Here is a 16,235-nt window from a genome sequence, read left to right as displayed (position 1 = left end):
GAAATCGTGTGGGTTTAGAAAGGAAAAATGATCCAGTAAACGGTAGTCTGCCAACGACAAATTTGAGAAATAACTGGATATGTATGGCTACGAACTGCCGTTCGCTTCAGTATGAAACACTGTGACAGTTAGTACACAAAGTATAAGTGTAGTTTATGATAAATAGCTTAGAAGCGATTGGAAACTGGTACGCAAGTGGAAAGGTGCTGGGATAAATTTTTTTAAGTATATTTAAACAACAACTAAAAGCACACGAAGAAGGAGCTCATCAGAGTTAAAAAGGAGTTAAACCAATAATGATCTAACAAACAGTCAAGGATAAATAAGAGCTTTCTACAACGAGATTTAAATTTTTTAATTCTTGCACTAACAATGTTATAATCACGTATCAAACTGCTGTTAAACAGTTAATTGCACTGTGGCTTTGTTCATAGTCACGTAAAGGACGCCAAATGACATACTTAACAACTGAAAATTTGGTCTAGGGTCCAAAGTTTCAAAGTAAGCCACAAACAAAGTACCCGATACACGGTCTAAAATTTAAGCGGGGCACCGGATAAGTTATGACTGGTACGTAATAAAAATTTCCCACAACCGTTCCAACAAATCTGACTCTTCAGTTCGCCTTTTCTAATAATGGGTCCTAAAGAGGAGAGGACTATTATAGCCTCTTGCGAGAGGTGACTGCCGTTCGATAGTGTCTCTCTCGAGGTAGGCCACTTTGGCGGCTGACAGCAGCGGGCCGTCTCGCGGAGGCGGCTCCACTTGCTGTCGCAAGAGGCCGGCGGGATCCCCTTTGCTGTGGCCCGCGCTGGCGCCTGGCGGAGCGCCGCTAATTGCCGCCGAGTGCAGCGCCAGCGCCCACCAGCTGGTGGGCCGCCGACGGACGCCTCGGTCCCGGGAGGCGCGGCCGAGGCTCCAGCTGTGCGCACAGCTTCCGGCGTCCGCCGCGGGAGCGCGCTGGCGCTGCCGTCGCCGGCGGCGCAGCTACGTCTGGGCCTCGCGTCCCATCTGGTACAGTCGTGCGTGCGACGTGTGCGGGGCGGCAACTGGCTGCGGTAGACGCGAGTGCGTGAGCGTGTAGCGTGCGCCAGCCATGCTGGTCCTGAGCTCGCAGCAGCCGCGCGTCGTGGCCGGCGTGCGCAAGCAGGTGGTCGCCGCGACGACGACAACAACAGCCGCCGTAGACGCCACCGCTAACTCCCGGCAGCCACCGCGCATCGCCGGTGAGTCCGACCACAACAATAGCGTACCCGCACGTCCCACGCCTGAGCTTCAAGCTTTTGTTAGGATAACGGCACGCACTCTATATTGTACTAGGGCACAAAAGCTGCAGTTTTCATTTTGCGTGTTTCGAACGAGTTTTTCATCCTCAGGTACAGAGTGAAATAGCAGGACAGTGCACTCGTTTCGAACTCGTCCGACAGGACAAGGGTCTCCACAGATTAGATTTATTCGCGTTTCTCCTTTTTTTCTGCATTTTACTTTATCTTAGTGATACAGCTGACAAAGAAAAACGGTAACTTTGGAAACATCCAGTAAAAAATCCAACAAATTTTATCGACAGCTGTTGAACCACTACAGCTTGCTTTTTAAGAGACAGAAATCCAAAGTAGCTCTTTGAAAATTACGTCCTCTAGATGCTGTCTTCTTGTACGTATGCATTCTTCCAATGTCCATGCGAGGTTCCGGGGCTAGCAGTGTATTTAACACTAAATTCTTCTAGAATCTTCATATGGAAATGATGCTCTACGCCCCCCCCCCCCCCCTTTCTAACTCCGACTTTTGCTGTTGCACATGGATTAAGAAGAAACGCGAACTGACTGTAATCGACTCTGCAAGTGCAGTAGAAAAGAGTTTGGCACCTGCAAAAATTTAATTTCATAAAGGAAAGTATCATTAACGTAGTGATAAATAAAAGGGTTGCTTTACCGATCCACAGAATGAAAGTTCTGTCCAAAATAACAATTTGATTTATTATGACTAAACTCAAAATAATAAACAAAACACATGAAACATTTACAATACGTCAAATTTGATACTCAAATAAACGCTGTGAAGGTGAAGTTGTCCATAAACTAGCTTGTGACGTTTATGACCAAGTGGTATGTGGAGCCAATTCCTTGCAACTCAAATCTTAAGAGAAACACCCAGCCAACCCAACATTAATTGCTGCTACAGTAGTGAGAACTCAGACAATGAACACCCAAGACAGAACAAAGTTAGAAAAAGACGAACAGGCGCGCTGTGCTGAGCTCTGATTATCACAGTGCAAATTCTCTAATCTGCCGGTGCTGCGGACATACGTTACCAAGCTGTCTTCTTAACTGCAAGGACACGATCTGTCGTACCGGAAGCGATGGCTGGTTGCTGCGACGTCCCGTCGTGGTGATGATAATGTCGCGAGTACAGCCCGAAACAAATTATCCTGGTCTGGTTGTTCCAGACGAAAGACTTCCTATCAATACAAATGCGCCTCTGAGGGAGACGAAGAAGGCTCGACACACACTCACTGACGGTACAGTGATTGATTTTAACAAGCGAAGTCACACAGTAACTCCGATACATTCAACTTCAGCCAAAACTGCTTAAGACGGACAACATAGGCCGCTTGTACGCAGAACGCTCAATTGCCAACTGTACCCGGAGAGTTACGTTGAAGTTGAAACTTCAACAACTTCGTCGAACAGTCACTCCCGCTCTTATGACAATGTCGGCGTCTGGAAAGCATCCACTCGACTCCCTCACACCCGTCGGCTTAACCCCTTCAAGATCAGCAGAATTAGCCTGTCACCGGACCACCCGGGTGACGAGAGACGCTGCATGGGAAGTCCGCGTGTGAAGGAATAGCGACTTTTCACCGCATGCAATTACAGAGGAAAACCGAATTACTCAGAGTAAGATAGAAATATGAGAGGGGGCTCATGCCACCTCTCACCCATATAAATTGCAGCAACATCTCGGCTTTAATACGATAAATTTTGTCTTGAATTCCTTGTTTCCAACTCAACCAGTATACTTGACCGAGTCGTGTCGCCCCGGCTCCTGATGTAGTCCCGCAAGAAAAGAATCGAAAACGGACAAATCCCGTGATCTTGGAGGCCAGGGAATGTCACCGAATCTTGAGGTTACACAGTTACCGAACAATTCCCGCGCAGCTGTCATTGATTGCCTTGCAGTGTGTGATGTTACGCCATCCTGTAGAAACTAGGTTTCGTCAAGTTGTGGGACATTGTTCAGTGCAGGTGCAACTAAAGACTGCAACATCCAAACATACAGACCCGAAATGACAGTAACTGCGATCTATTCTTAATTTTCTAAAAAGTAAGGTCCAACGGTAGTTCTGCTTATTCATATAACCTGTGTGACGAAAATGGGGCACCATCTGACATAGACAGCTTCTCAACAAATTCACTGTCGTCGTTTGCTTGTCATAATTTGCTGACAGAATTCTAATCGCAAGCCTTCAGATCTCTAGCTATTACAGATGAAATTTTAAATTATCATGGATAACGCGGCGAACACTCTCGGGATACACTGCACACAGCTGCTTGTTTAAGAACTGAATGCCGTAAGCACCACGACACTGAAACGCGTACAGCTTCGATATTTTGTGGAGTACGAGCAATTCTGACATTGAGGTGGTGTTTTTTTATTATTTTTATTTTTAGCAGATTCAAAATGTTTTATGGAGCTTTTGTCCCGCGTCTCGAGGGAGCTCGACCACGAGGCCTGAGGTCGAAAAAAATACCAGAACTCGTTCTGCGCACTTTCCGCGGTATCTCTGTGTTCGTAAAACGTTCTTATGGCAAAAGCACGCTGTTGGCTGTTCCACTGATCCGTCATTACTAAAAATGGCTAGATTGTTTACAAAAAAAAAATGGCTCTGAGTACTACGGGACTTAACATCTGAGGTAATAAGTCCCCTAGACTTAGAACTACTTAAACCTAACTAACCTAAGAACAGCACGCACATCCATGCCCGAGGCAGGATTCGAACCTGCGACCGTAGCAGCAGCGCGGTTCCGGACTGGAGCGCCTAGAACCACTCGGCCACAATGGCAAGCAGATTGTTTACAGCTCATGGTCCTTGTCCCGCAGTGATACCAACTGTCACTACACGTTTTCAGTATTTCCGTTTTTCTGAATCACTTTGTACGCTGTTATCAAAATCATGATGGCATCATTGTCCACATAAGGTCCCACTACATACCTATGTACTAAGTTGTCTGATCATTTAATATTCAAGTCAAATGATGTATCTTTGTGGGGCTGCGATAAATCCAAAATACAGAAAGGTCTGGACAAAATTTCCTGTTGGCATAACGAATTACAGCCTCTTCAAACACGGACAAATGCAGGATGAAGCCAATAAACAAGCACAAACACCTCGTTCCTATTCCATTACAGTACTATTGCTGAAGACCTTTGGCATGTAAATCGTAGGAGGGACACCTAGGAAAAAAAAAAAAAAAAAAAAAAAACAAAGTGACAACCATGAAATCTGGTGATTTTCAGCCCTTCTCTAGATGTTCGCCTTCGAATAAGACAAATTTTTCCGTAAAGACGAATGACTTAACGGAGCTCTTGGTTGTAGAAGTTCGGATTTTGGCTGTTCAGGAAACTTTACAGCTCCAAAATCACCTCGCCTTTCTGGAAATACATGCCACGGAATGGTTTCTTCATCAGAGGAAATGGGAAGGGTAATTGCGGCCGTGTCAGGAGACTAAGGGGGTGAATTTGAGAGTCCAAAGAAGTAACATGTGGGACTGTGTAGAAGAATGTGCTGGGGCGTTGCCGCGCAGCAAAAACGGATGGACAGCTTGCTGTGACGCTCTATCTTGACAGCCTACAATAACCTCGTCAGGAGATATCGTTATTAGGTCCCTTTTAGGGTTTGCCCTTTACCAGATAATCCGGTACCGCCACACCCCGGTATTCCCAAACACCACTCAGAATCGCCTTGCCCAATGACTGTTGAGTCTTTGCATTTTTCGGCGGTGATGAGTCCTCACGCTTGCATTGCTTGCTCCTTTGTCTTAAGGCTTACATAACCCCAGCTCTCGTCCGTGGTGGTTAGGTGGCTAAAGGAATCATCTGGTTTGGTATAATGCAGGTGGGACGAAGTTTCCGCTGCTCTCTAGGGTGGGCAGTATTTAAAAAAAAAAAAAATAGTGCGTGTGAGCTGTCGCGGAACAAAGCGGGCGGTGACTTTTATCACGTTCAAAATGTTGTACAGGCTGTTCACAACTGATGCATGACTAATTTTCAGTTTCTCTACTATCGCCTCGATTGTGAAATGCTGGTTTTTGAACACCACGGCCTCCACTTCTCTTGAAATTGCCGGTTCTTGAGAGAGAGAGAGAGAGAGAGAGAGAGAGAGAGAGAGAGAGAGAGAGAATGGTCTACCACTTCCCTCTTCGTCACGCGAATTTCTGTCAAAACATTGGAAGAGCGTGCGCCATCTAACCAGTGTAACGAACGACGACTACGACGACGACGAAATATTGTCGTACGCTTCCAGGTCACCAGAGATTGTCGCAGCTTTGTTCACCTTCAGATTCCTAGAACGTACTCCACTGCATCTTACCTCGCTTTATCGGTGCGCTCCCTCATTTCTTCATTTCGTTCTTCCACTAGCGTTGTGCTACGGGGAAAGGGGATGGGGGAGGAAGAGGGGATTTCAGAGTGTATTAGGACTGTCGGCTTGTACCTGCAAATAAACACCACCTTGAAACTTCCTGGCAGATTAAAACTGTGTGCCCGACCGAGATTCGAACTCGGGACCTTTGCCTTTCGCGGGCAAGTGCTCTACCATCTGAGCTACCGAAGCACGACTCACGTCCGGTACTCACAACATTACTTCTGCCAGTATCCGTCTCCTACCTTCCAAACTTTACAGAAGCTCTCCTGCGAACCTTGCAGAACTAGCACTCCTGAAAGAAAGGATACTGCGGAGACATGGCTTAGCCACAGCCTGGGGGATGTTTCCAGAATGAGATTTTCACTCTGCAGCGGAGTGTGCGCTAATATGAAACTTCCGAGTTCGAATCTCGGTCGGGCACACAGTTTTAATCTGCCAGGAAGTTTCATATCAGCGCACACTCTGCTGCAGAGTGAAAATCTCATTCTGGAAACACCACCTTAATTACGTAACACTTTATTTTTCGGGTTGATAATTTAAACTTTCGGTCCTGTTCGTATTCTGTAGCAGGTCACGAAAGCTGTTGTTTACATTGTGTGTTTCAAACGCGTTGTTCATCCTCAGGTAAATAGTGTGAAGTGGCACCACTCCGTTCTCGAATCTGTGGGTATGACATTGTGGATACCGCCGCCGACTAAACTTTTTTACATTTTCCTAGCTTTATCTGCAGATTACTTGAGCTGAAAGTTCATATTTTTTTCCTTCAGAAAACTAATGACTGCTTCATCATTAGCTTGACCTACCAACGTGTCTAATTCACTAAAATGATTATTTAATTCTCAGTTGAGGAACATGTTGCTCGAAAAATTTACACGAAATGCGAATTCTTAGCATAGCATATTTGGTATAGATCCACTACTAGTGACACATGAAAATTTGTGCCGCAGAGGAACTCTAACCTGGATTTCCCGCTTAACGCGAATAGTCGCCTCCGCCGCTTCGGCTATCTGTGCACGTTCACTGAACCAACGCAAACTTCCACAGTGGGTGCATTACAGTGGTAACGTCGGTCTCGATTCCAATTTGTCTCATGCTCCCTGTTGTGGAAATGCAAGTAATGTTGCGAGCATAAATTGATCAATTCAGTTGACTATGATATAAGAACGTAGTGTGACACATGGAAGGTAGGATCGGTCCAGGGAGCGTGCACGGATAGCCGTAGTGGTTACGGTGACCGCTCGTGATAAGGGCGAAATCCGGTTTCGAGTCCCGGTGTGGTATAAATCTTCATATGTCACTATCGTGTATAAGATCTACACCTAATACAGCTGATGCCAAGGAGTTAGCAGTCGGCGAGGTAATTTTGAATTATTTCATACAGCTGTGGATCGACAACAGTGTCTGTTCCTTCAGGCAATCATGTAAGAACATATTTTTGCTGTATTACGAGAGCCCAAAATGCAAAAAGTTTTACAAAATTTCCACATGGTACAAAGGAGTCAATGGGGTAAAGGAGAGACAAAAGGATAGAACCGTCAACATAAGATGTGTGGTCTCTGCTAGAACAACAAATAACAGAAAAGAAACCAAATAAACTGCAGAGACACAACATCAAATCCCAGCCAAAACAGGACTACAAATTTCGTATGGAAAAAGAACTCAGTACGTGAACACAAAATCCATCGACAAAGTTCCACTAGTAGCGAAGTATGGAAAGATAACACCAAACAGGACCGAACTCGACATGCAGTGAAGAAGAAAAGATTACACAGTTGCAAAAGAATGTAGACTTACAGGTACATGGAACCATTACAACAAAAGTAGTACTTCCATCAATGTCAAATTAAGACACTGCTCTACAGTAGTCTTAGCAGAGGCCTTGTGCGCCCCAGAAACAACAGTAACCAAGGGAAGAATGAAAATCAAGGAGAAAATACTAGAAAGATCCACGGGTAGGTTCAGAAAGAAGGGATCTACATAAAGAGATCGGTAAAGGAACTCTACGAACAGACAGACAATTGAAACACCAGGAAAAGAAGAGCAAAGTTCAGTGGACACATACATATGATGAACGAAAACAGACTAAGAAGATTAACATTGTGACAACTAATAGATCACCATAGAAGACATGACAGGGAAAAATAGAGAGAAAAATCAGAAAACATAAATTTCAGCAAACGTCCAAAGAGAAGAAAACAGGAAAGAAGCAGAAAGAAGAGAGAAGGAACACAATGATTATGTGAGACCTTTTTAGGAAGAAAACAGAGACGATGATGATGATGATGATTTGGGGCTAATACGAAAAAGAGATATGGAAATGGCGATCACTTGAAGTCAGTATTAGAGATAATGAATGGAAGACAGCTTTGTTGGATATGTTCTGGGGAAAGTACTGTGCGCCTGTTACTTAAATCGCTTGAAAGATGTTAATGCATCCAATTCTAGAGCATTGTTCCGATTTTTGGTGTACTTATCAAGAAGCGTGACACCAAACATGGAAAGAATTCATGAAGGCGCCACTAGTTGATAACAGGTCGGCAGAGTCCACATGAATGTGTAACACAGATGCTTGGGGATCTTAAATGTGTATGCTTGGAGGAAAGAAGACGTAGTTCTCGCGAAACCCTTATGGGTATATTTGGAGAAGTTGCGTTCGAAGACGACCGTGCGACCATTATACTGAGGTCGACGTATATCTCCTGTAGGAATCATGAGGATAAGATAAGGGACAAAGAGGTGAGCAGCGGCATGTGGGCATTATTTTTTCCTTCGGTCAATATGCGAATGGAATAGAAAAGGAAATGAATATTGGTACGATATACACTCCGCCATGCACCGTACAGTAGCTTGCGGATTATATATGTAGAGGTAGAAAGAAAGCTGATTATCTATGTAGTCCGTTTCCAGGGATAAATTCCATCATTTTGGAAACAGCGGAAACTAGTTGCCGCAGCATTCCAAAAAATCCAACATCGGCGCAGCGTTAGTACGAACGACTAGCACTTCGGTGCAGTTCGCAGCATTGTGCATGGAACCCGCCTCCTTGGTTGAGACCGGCGGTAAAACACGTCTGCATGGTGGCCCAGGACTACTCCAGTAGCTATTTCGAATCCTGGTGGTGTAATAAATTTTCACCGCCAGTATGTGGCCTGCAAAAGGAGGGAACGTTAACGGTCATCCGCGCTTCGGACGAGGACCTTAAGCTCGGTGTGCCATTGTCGCTACGCGAGAAGAGTAGGCTAAGTGGCGGCAGCAGATTCCAACCCCTACATCTCACCGTCATCGACAGCACATCCTGCTGACTGTCGCCGATACTAAAGTCACACACTTAAGAAACAGCTCCCACGCTTCGCAGAGGAAATGCGCAGTTGTGTTCATAAAGGAATACCAGGCGGCTGAAATACTCCTATAGGTTCTCCCAACCAACAGTGCCATACAACTTTACCTATTTACTGCATTATCTGTGTGTCTAAATTCTTCCTATTCAATGTCAATCTCTTCCTCTCACAGTAACACTTATATCCTACGCCTTCAATTATTTTTCAGATGTATTCTAATTTTTTACCTAACCCATCCCTCAAGGACCATGGAAGTTATTTTTTGATTTCTTCACAAATTTCCTACAATTCTGCGGCTTAAACTAGTCATTTTTCTCCTGTCCCTGAAAGTTCTGTGGAGAACCGAATTTCTTATCAGTCCACTTAATCTTGAGCAGGTTCGATTCTCTTTTGTTCCGGTTTCCCCACAGTCCATGTTTCACTGCTATTCAATTCTGTGCTCCAAACGTACATTCTCAGAAATTTCTTTCTCATGAAACCTACGATTTCACACGAGCGGACGTCGTTTGGCTATGAATGCCTGTGCCTATGCTAGTCTGCTTTTCATGTCGTCCTTGCTTCATCTGTCAAGTGTTACAGTTCAAGCTAGCAGAATTCCTTCACTTTGTCTAATTCGTAGTCCTCAACTTTGGCGTTAAGTTTATCTCTGACCTTATTTCTCCTACTCCGCGTTACTTCCTTTCTTCGATTTGCTCTTAATCCGTCTTCTGTGCTAACAAAACCGTTGATTCCGTTAAACAGTTTCTGTAATTATTCCTAACTTTCTTCTGGATACCGATGTCATCAGCTAATTGCATCATTGGTCTTTGACCCCGGAGTTTAATCTCACTCCTGAAGATTTATTTTATTTACGTTACTGCTGTTCTATATATCGGTTCAACAATAGGAGAAGAAAGACTGCGCCCCGTTTCACACCCTTCGTAATCCCGGCTCTTCTGTACTGGTGTTAGATTCTTATTGTGCCCTCTTTGTTCTTGTACATACTGTATGTTACCAATCCTTAGTTACTGTCTATTTTCCTGAGAATTTGGAGCCTCTTGTAACAATTTACTTCTAAAGCTTTTCCTAAATCATTAATCCCATGAAAGTGTCTGCATTAACAGCAACGTCCAGAACTGCCTCTTGGGTCTACTATTTCCTCAATTTTACTGAATTTTCGTTTCCATTCTTCAATTTATGTATTGTGTATCACCACTTGATATCTTATTGAAATAGTTTTTCCCCAGTGCCACGGTAGGGTAGTGACCCTGGCCTCAATCTTGTTCATCTTCGATTGCTGTCCAACACTGCCAGCACTTTGAACCTCCAAAGGCTTCTGTTCCTACAGAGAACTATACTGATGTTTTACGCCGCGAAAGGGCGGTCACATTTGTCGACTGCTTAATGATGACAACCAAGGACGATTTAAAGCACAAGCGGCAGCTTGGGGCATCAAGTTGTAACACAAGCGTCGCCGAAATGTAATTTCTGTGTGCAGGATGTATCATTAGTAGTGAACAGGCACAGGGGAGAGAATAAAGCAGGTGGGCAGGGAGCACCAAATGCGTCACTTGTGTGGAAAAATGGTCTCGAAACGTCTGTTATCGCAACTCTGAGTATTGTCAAGAATAGTAAGCAACACTCGCGAGATACGAAATATATAGATTCTAATTACCTTTAATTCGAGATAATAATACTGTTAAAGTCACCATTTATGAGTATTTGTTAAGCACTATTGGCTACATAAACGACATAAGAGCAGGTTCTTATCGATGGTGAGGAGGCAAAATATTAACTTTCTGTAATTAACTGTTGCCTAATGGAGGATGTAAAATTAGTTGAAGACCAGTGTATATCCGAAACCGCTTCCCATACACAAATAAATCACAATTTCGACCATACAAAAACTGTTTACATGGAATAAACTATTAAGTAACGTCAAAGAATACTCTAATTGACAAACATTAACCAATGATTCGTACCTGGAAGTAATAAGAGGTTTATTGAGAAGTGGGGGTCGTTTATCTACGAATGTTGGCTATGCTGATCAAGGTTACACGATTAGAGCAACAGCCTATGACTGATTACGAAACTGCAGAAGACATTGTTCTTATTCAGCAATCGTTTAACTGTATGTGACAAAGGCTACGGATAATAGTGGTTACGAACGCCGTTCCTCAAGCCTTCACCGAAGTGCGTGCTATAATTAGATTTTTGGACGTAAAAGGATCTATAGGTGCTCAGGTGCATTCAAATTGTTCGTACTTTACGAACCTGCAATAGTGTTTGGAGAAAATGTTACACAACGATGCTGAGACTTTTAAAACATGCCGTTCAAAAATGTGGGATAATAATCTGAGTGTGGCCGGCTGAATGTCTAGACAGATGAAGACGCGCAGCAAGTGGGACGAAAACTACACTCCTGGAAATTGAAATAAGAACACCGTGAATTCATTGTCCCAGGAAGGGGAAACTTTATTGACACATTCCTGGGGTCAGATACATCACATGATCACACTGACAGAACCACAGGCACATAGACACAGGCAACAGAGCATGCACAATGTCGGCACTAGTACAGTGTATATCCACCTTTCGCAGCAATGCAGGCTGCTATTCTCCCATGGAGACGATCGTAGAGATGCTGGATGTAGTCCTGTGGAACGGCTTGCCATGCCATTTCCACCTGGCGCCTCAGTTGGACCAGCGTTCGTGCTGGACGTGCAGACCGCGTGAGACGACGCTTCATCCAGTCCCAAACATGCTCATTGGGGGACAGATCCGGATATCTTGCTGGCCAGGGTAGTTGACTTACACCTTCTAGAGCACGTTGGGCGGCACGGGATACAAGCGGACGTGCATTGTCCTGTTGGAACAGCAAGTTCCCTTGCCGGTCTAGGAATGGTAGAACGATGGGTTCGATGACGGTTTGGATGTACCGTGCACTATTCAGTGTCCCCTCGACGATCACCAGTGGTGTACGGCCAGTGTAGGAGATCGCTCCCCACACCATGATGCCGGGTGTTGGCCCTGTGTGCCTCGGTCGTATGCAGTCCTGATTGTGGCGCTCACCTGCACGGCGCACAAACACGCATACGACCATCATTGGCACCAAGGCAGAAGCGACTCTCATCGCTCAAGACGACACGTCTCCATTCGTCCCTCCATTCACGCCTGTCGCTACACCACTGGAGGCGGGCTGCACGATGTTGGGGCGTGAGCGGAAGACGGCCTAACGGTGTGCGGGACCGTAGCCCAGCTTCATGGAGACGGTTGCGAATGGTCCTCGCCGATACCCCAGGAGCAACAGTGTCCGTAATTTGCTGGGAAGTGGCGGTGCGGTCCCCTACGGCACTGCGTAGGATCCTACGGTCTTGGCGTGCATCCGTGCGTCGCTGCGGTCCGGTCCCAGGTCGACGGGCACGTGCACCTTCCGCCGACAACTGGCGACAACTTCGATGTACTGTGGAGACCTCACGCCCCACGTGTTGAGCAATTCGGCGGTACGTCCACCCGGCCTCCCGCATGCCCACTATACGCCCTCGCTCAAAGTCCGTCAACTGCACATACGGTTCACGTCCACGCTGTCGCGGCATGCTACCAGTGTTAAAGACTGCGATGGAGCTCCGTATGCCACGGCAAACTGGCCGACACTGACGGCGGCGGTGCACAAATGCTGCGCAGCTAGCGCCATTCGACGGCCAACACCGCGGTTTCTGGTGTGTCCGCTGTGCCGTGCGTGTGAACATTGCTTGTACAGCCCTCTCGCAGTGTCCGGGGCAAGTATGGTGGGTCTGACACACCGGTGTCAATGTGTTCTTTTTTTCATTTCCAGGAGTGTAGTATCGGCGACTGGTTCTCTGGCTGATGAATTTCCTTGTGCTGAACGTGTCGCTATTTACGCAATGATCACGGAATACTCGGAAACAGCAAACTGCGTGCAGGGTGGCAAGATACTAAGGTTGCCGAACTACAAACAGAGCGAGGAACGTAAAGTAGAAGCTCTGTCGTTACGACGGAACAGTGTAACATTTCTAGCTTCACAGCCATCAACATATTCAGCTACACGAAGCTCTTAAAGAGTAGTTCAGAACGTAGCAGTGGGAAGATGAATGTATCGTGGGCCACCGACGACAGATGCATTGCTCGGTAAGGGTTTCGTGAGAAAGGCCGCCTAAATTTTGGTCCTTCTCTGCGATTGGTTGCTGCGTTCGGAAGTGCGCGCCAAAATTATCATCTTCTGTCACTAATATCGGAAAAACTAAACAGTGTAGTTACTTGCATTTCATGTAAAAGCATGTTTCAATAATTGGCTATTATTCCATTATTTCAAAAGTGTTCATTACCAGCAGATTAGTTAACAGCTGCTGAACGAAACAGCAGACAAAGGACTTGGGAGGTCACCGGATCGCGCCGAACTTGGACGGCGGGCGAAGTGGTTCGGTTGTAAGATCAGAGCTGGTTCGACAGTCTCGGAAGACAGAGACATGTTCTCTACCTTAGTCGGTATCGGTTAACGAATTGTTAGGAATCTCTGGTTATCTGAATGTGTAATTGAGAACAATTTGATGGTAATTACGCAAATACGCAGTTCATTGCTTTATTTTTATGGAAGTGTAAAGAATGCGAATTACTTGTAATTCAAAAGTGGAATATAATTGTGCAGTTTCTAATACTCCGCTGATAAAAAGCTAGTGGCATCCCGTATAAACAAAACTGTAAAATTTTATTATCCATACAATATCAGTTTCTTGCTAAGAATTTATTATAGCCTCCAGATAATGCATTCACGACATGTGTGAGGTTTTTTGCGCAAGGGATAACTACTACAGACGACTGCAGGCTGGTGAACATTAGAACTACCGCATTCCACTCATTGCGGTGGAAGCCAATAGGCACCTCGCGTGTACTGCAGTCTTATACAAATGAGAACAGTGGCACGTCCTCTGTGATAACACAGAGGTGGTATGAAGCAGATAAATTTTAGAGGGAATTGGTTCATCACACTCAAGTATATACCACCCTCCCTCCCTCTCTCTCTCTCTCTCTCTCTCTCTCTCTCTCTCTCTCTCTCTCTCTCTGTGTGTGTGTGTGTGTGTGTGTGTGTGTGTGTGTGTGTCAACTTGCCGTGTAACAGACGTGAATGTTTTATAACAAGGAATAATGACGACAGCCGGCCGGTGTGGCCGAGCGGTTCTGGGCGCTTCAGTCTGGAATCGCGTGACCGATACGGTCGCAGTTTCGAATCCTGCCGCGGGCATAGATGAGTGTGATGTCCTTAGGTTTAAGTAGTTCTAAGTTTCGGGGTGACTGATAACCTCAGATGTTGTCCCATAGTGTTCAGAGCCAATAATGAAGACAATAAAAATGCAGTGGCACCATTCGCCTTTGCCAAGACCAAAAAAAAAGTGATCTTACTCGAGTTGAAACTTCTGTCTATATTTTTCTGGGGGTGGGGGAGGGGGGCGGGGGTCTTTCCGTTGGTTTCATGGAATGTGGGTCAACAGTTAAGCCGACGCTTACATAGAAACTCTCATCAAACGGAGACGAAGTGCCATTCAGAATGGAGGGCTCAGGAAACTATCTTCCCCTGTAGTGCTTCCCCTCGAAAACGGGCATTCACTGCAGGACTGATCTTGCGGAGGAAAATTGGTTGGAAAATTTTCGGCCATTAACACCACAGTCCCTTTAGTCGTGAAACAGTAGATCGATGAACAATGTTGATGACAAGGAGCTGTAGACGGACATTGTGAGCTGGTTCATTATCCAGCCAGAGAAGTATACGGAGGATATGAAGCTTACGAGAAACACAAGTACGTAGAAGAGAGAGTTTGTGTGCGCATGTGCGCTTGCGTATGTCTTCCGACCGGTGTCGTGAACCCTACGCCTGGGTCAAGCTATCCATTTCAGAGTAGCACTTGTTGCACGAAATATCGCCACTTATTTGTTGGGTTGTTGGATGTACTTGCATTCTAATCTGCGTTTTCTCCTTCAGATTTTACACTCCATAATTCCTCGAGTACCCTGAACGTTATTCCTTGACATCCTAAACCGTGTCAAAGCCTGCGTTTCTTCTTGTCAGTTTTTCCTGCTGGTCCAGTATTGCAAAGAATGTTAAATTCTTATTTAATTCTGGGAGCTTCCTCCCACTCATCAGCTCCCAGTAACTGTGCAGTCGGAGAAAGCATCTCGGGCGTCGTCAATGGCGGCAGGTGCTAAACGCCGACGCAGGAAAAGAGTTTCTAACTCGCGAGTGAAACGAAACGGCACCTGTGTAGCAGGCTGATGAAACAGTATTACTCAGCAAAATATAGACTCCACTGGTGGAGGCAAACTTTTTGGCTGTGTGCCGCTCTCGAAATAAGAAGTCTGCATGGCGATATCATTCCGTAATGTTTCAGAACTAACATGCGGAGCGGCGCGTTGTGGCCGCGCGGTTAGAGGCGCCATGTCACTGATTGTGCGGTCCCTCCCGCCGGAGGTTCGAGTCCTCCCTCGGGCAAGGGTGTGTGTGTGTTGTTCTTAGCATAAGTTAGTTTACGTAGTGTAAGTCTAGGGACCGATAACCTCAGCAGTTTGGTCCCTTAGGAATTCACACACAATTGAACGTTTTTTTCTAACATACGGAGTCTACAAGTGGGATCTGGGCATTAGAAGAGCGCAAAACAAAAACCATGTGGAATTCAGTGCATGCAACGTCTATGCAAAATTGTAGACTGCTCGCTGCAGCTGTTTGCATGCAAAAAGAAAAAACGACAGATGTGAGTAGGACTCGCGCCCTGAGGGTTATGCACAAACGTAATTGTGTTCATAGGCAGTTCATACATCTCCAGAATCTAGTCGATTTTTGCCTGTTATCGACACTGAGACAAGCAAGATATCGGTCCTGGGAATTCCACGACTTCCGAAAAATATTCCAATGTTATCTTTGAAATCGGTTAAAATTGACATTAGAAATATTTCTTCGAGTGATATAACTAAAAATTAACAATTTCGAGAATTTTTTTCACTTTGCTTGCACTGTGACTCCTTGCTTTTTGGCAAATTTGATGATTCTTGGTCGAAGGGAAGTACCCCATAGGTTCTGATGAGCAAATTTGCGAGTATCAAAATATGTGACATAAATCGCCTTACCTTTTGATTCCATTGACTCAGAACCTTCAATTTTTTACAACGCCTGGGGACTGTACACCGATATATGTGACATAAATTTCGACTTGGTACATCTATCCGTTCCTGAGAAAAAGGATTTTTGACAGACAGACGAACAACAA

At 45.3% G+C, this 16,235-nt stretch overlaps 1 protein-coding gene across 1 annotated transcript in view; it reads left to right on the top strand.

The window, feature by feature from the left end:
• Positions 1-1,038: 1,038 nt before the first annotated feature.
• Positions 1,039-16,235, top strand: part of LOC126161229 (uncharacterized) — a 477,655-nt gene continuing 462,458 nt past the window's right edge. The window contains exon 1 of the mRNA XM_049916971.1: positions 1,039-1,226. Coding sequence (XP_049772928.1) covers positions 1,097-1,226 — 130 coding nt within the window. The 5' untranslated portion in view covers positions 1,039-1,096. The remainder of the gene's footprint in view (positions 1,227-16,235) is intronic.

The sequence above is a fragment of the Schistocerca cancellata genome, chromosome 2, assembly GCF_023864275.1.
Source record: "Schistocerca cancellata isolate TAMUIC-IGC-003103 chromosome 2, iqSchCanc2.1, whole genome shotgun sequence".
Taxonomy (NCBI): Eukaryota; Metazoa; Arthropoda; class Insecta; order Orthoptera; family Acrididae; genus Schistocerca; species Schistocerca cancellata.
This window is presented reverse-complemented; position numbering and strand designations above follow the sequence as displayed.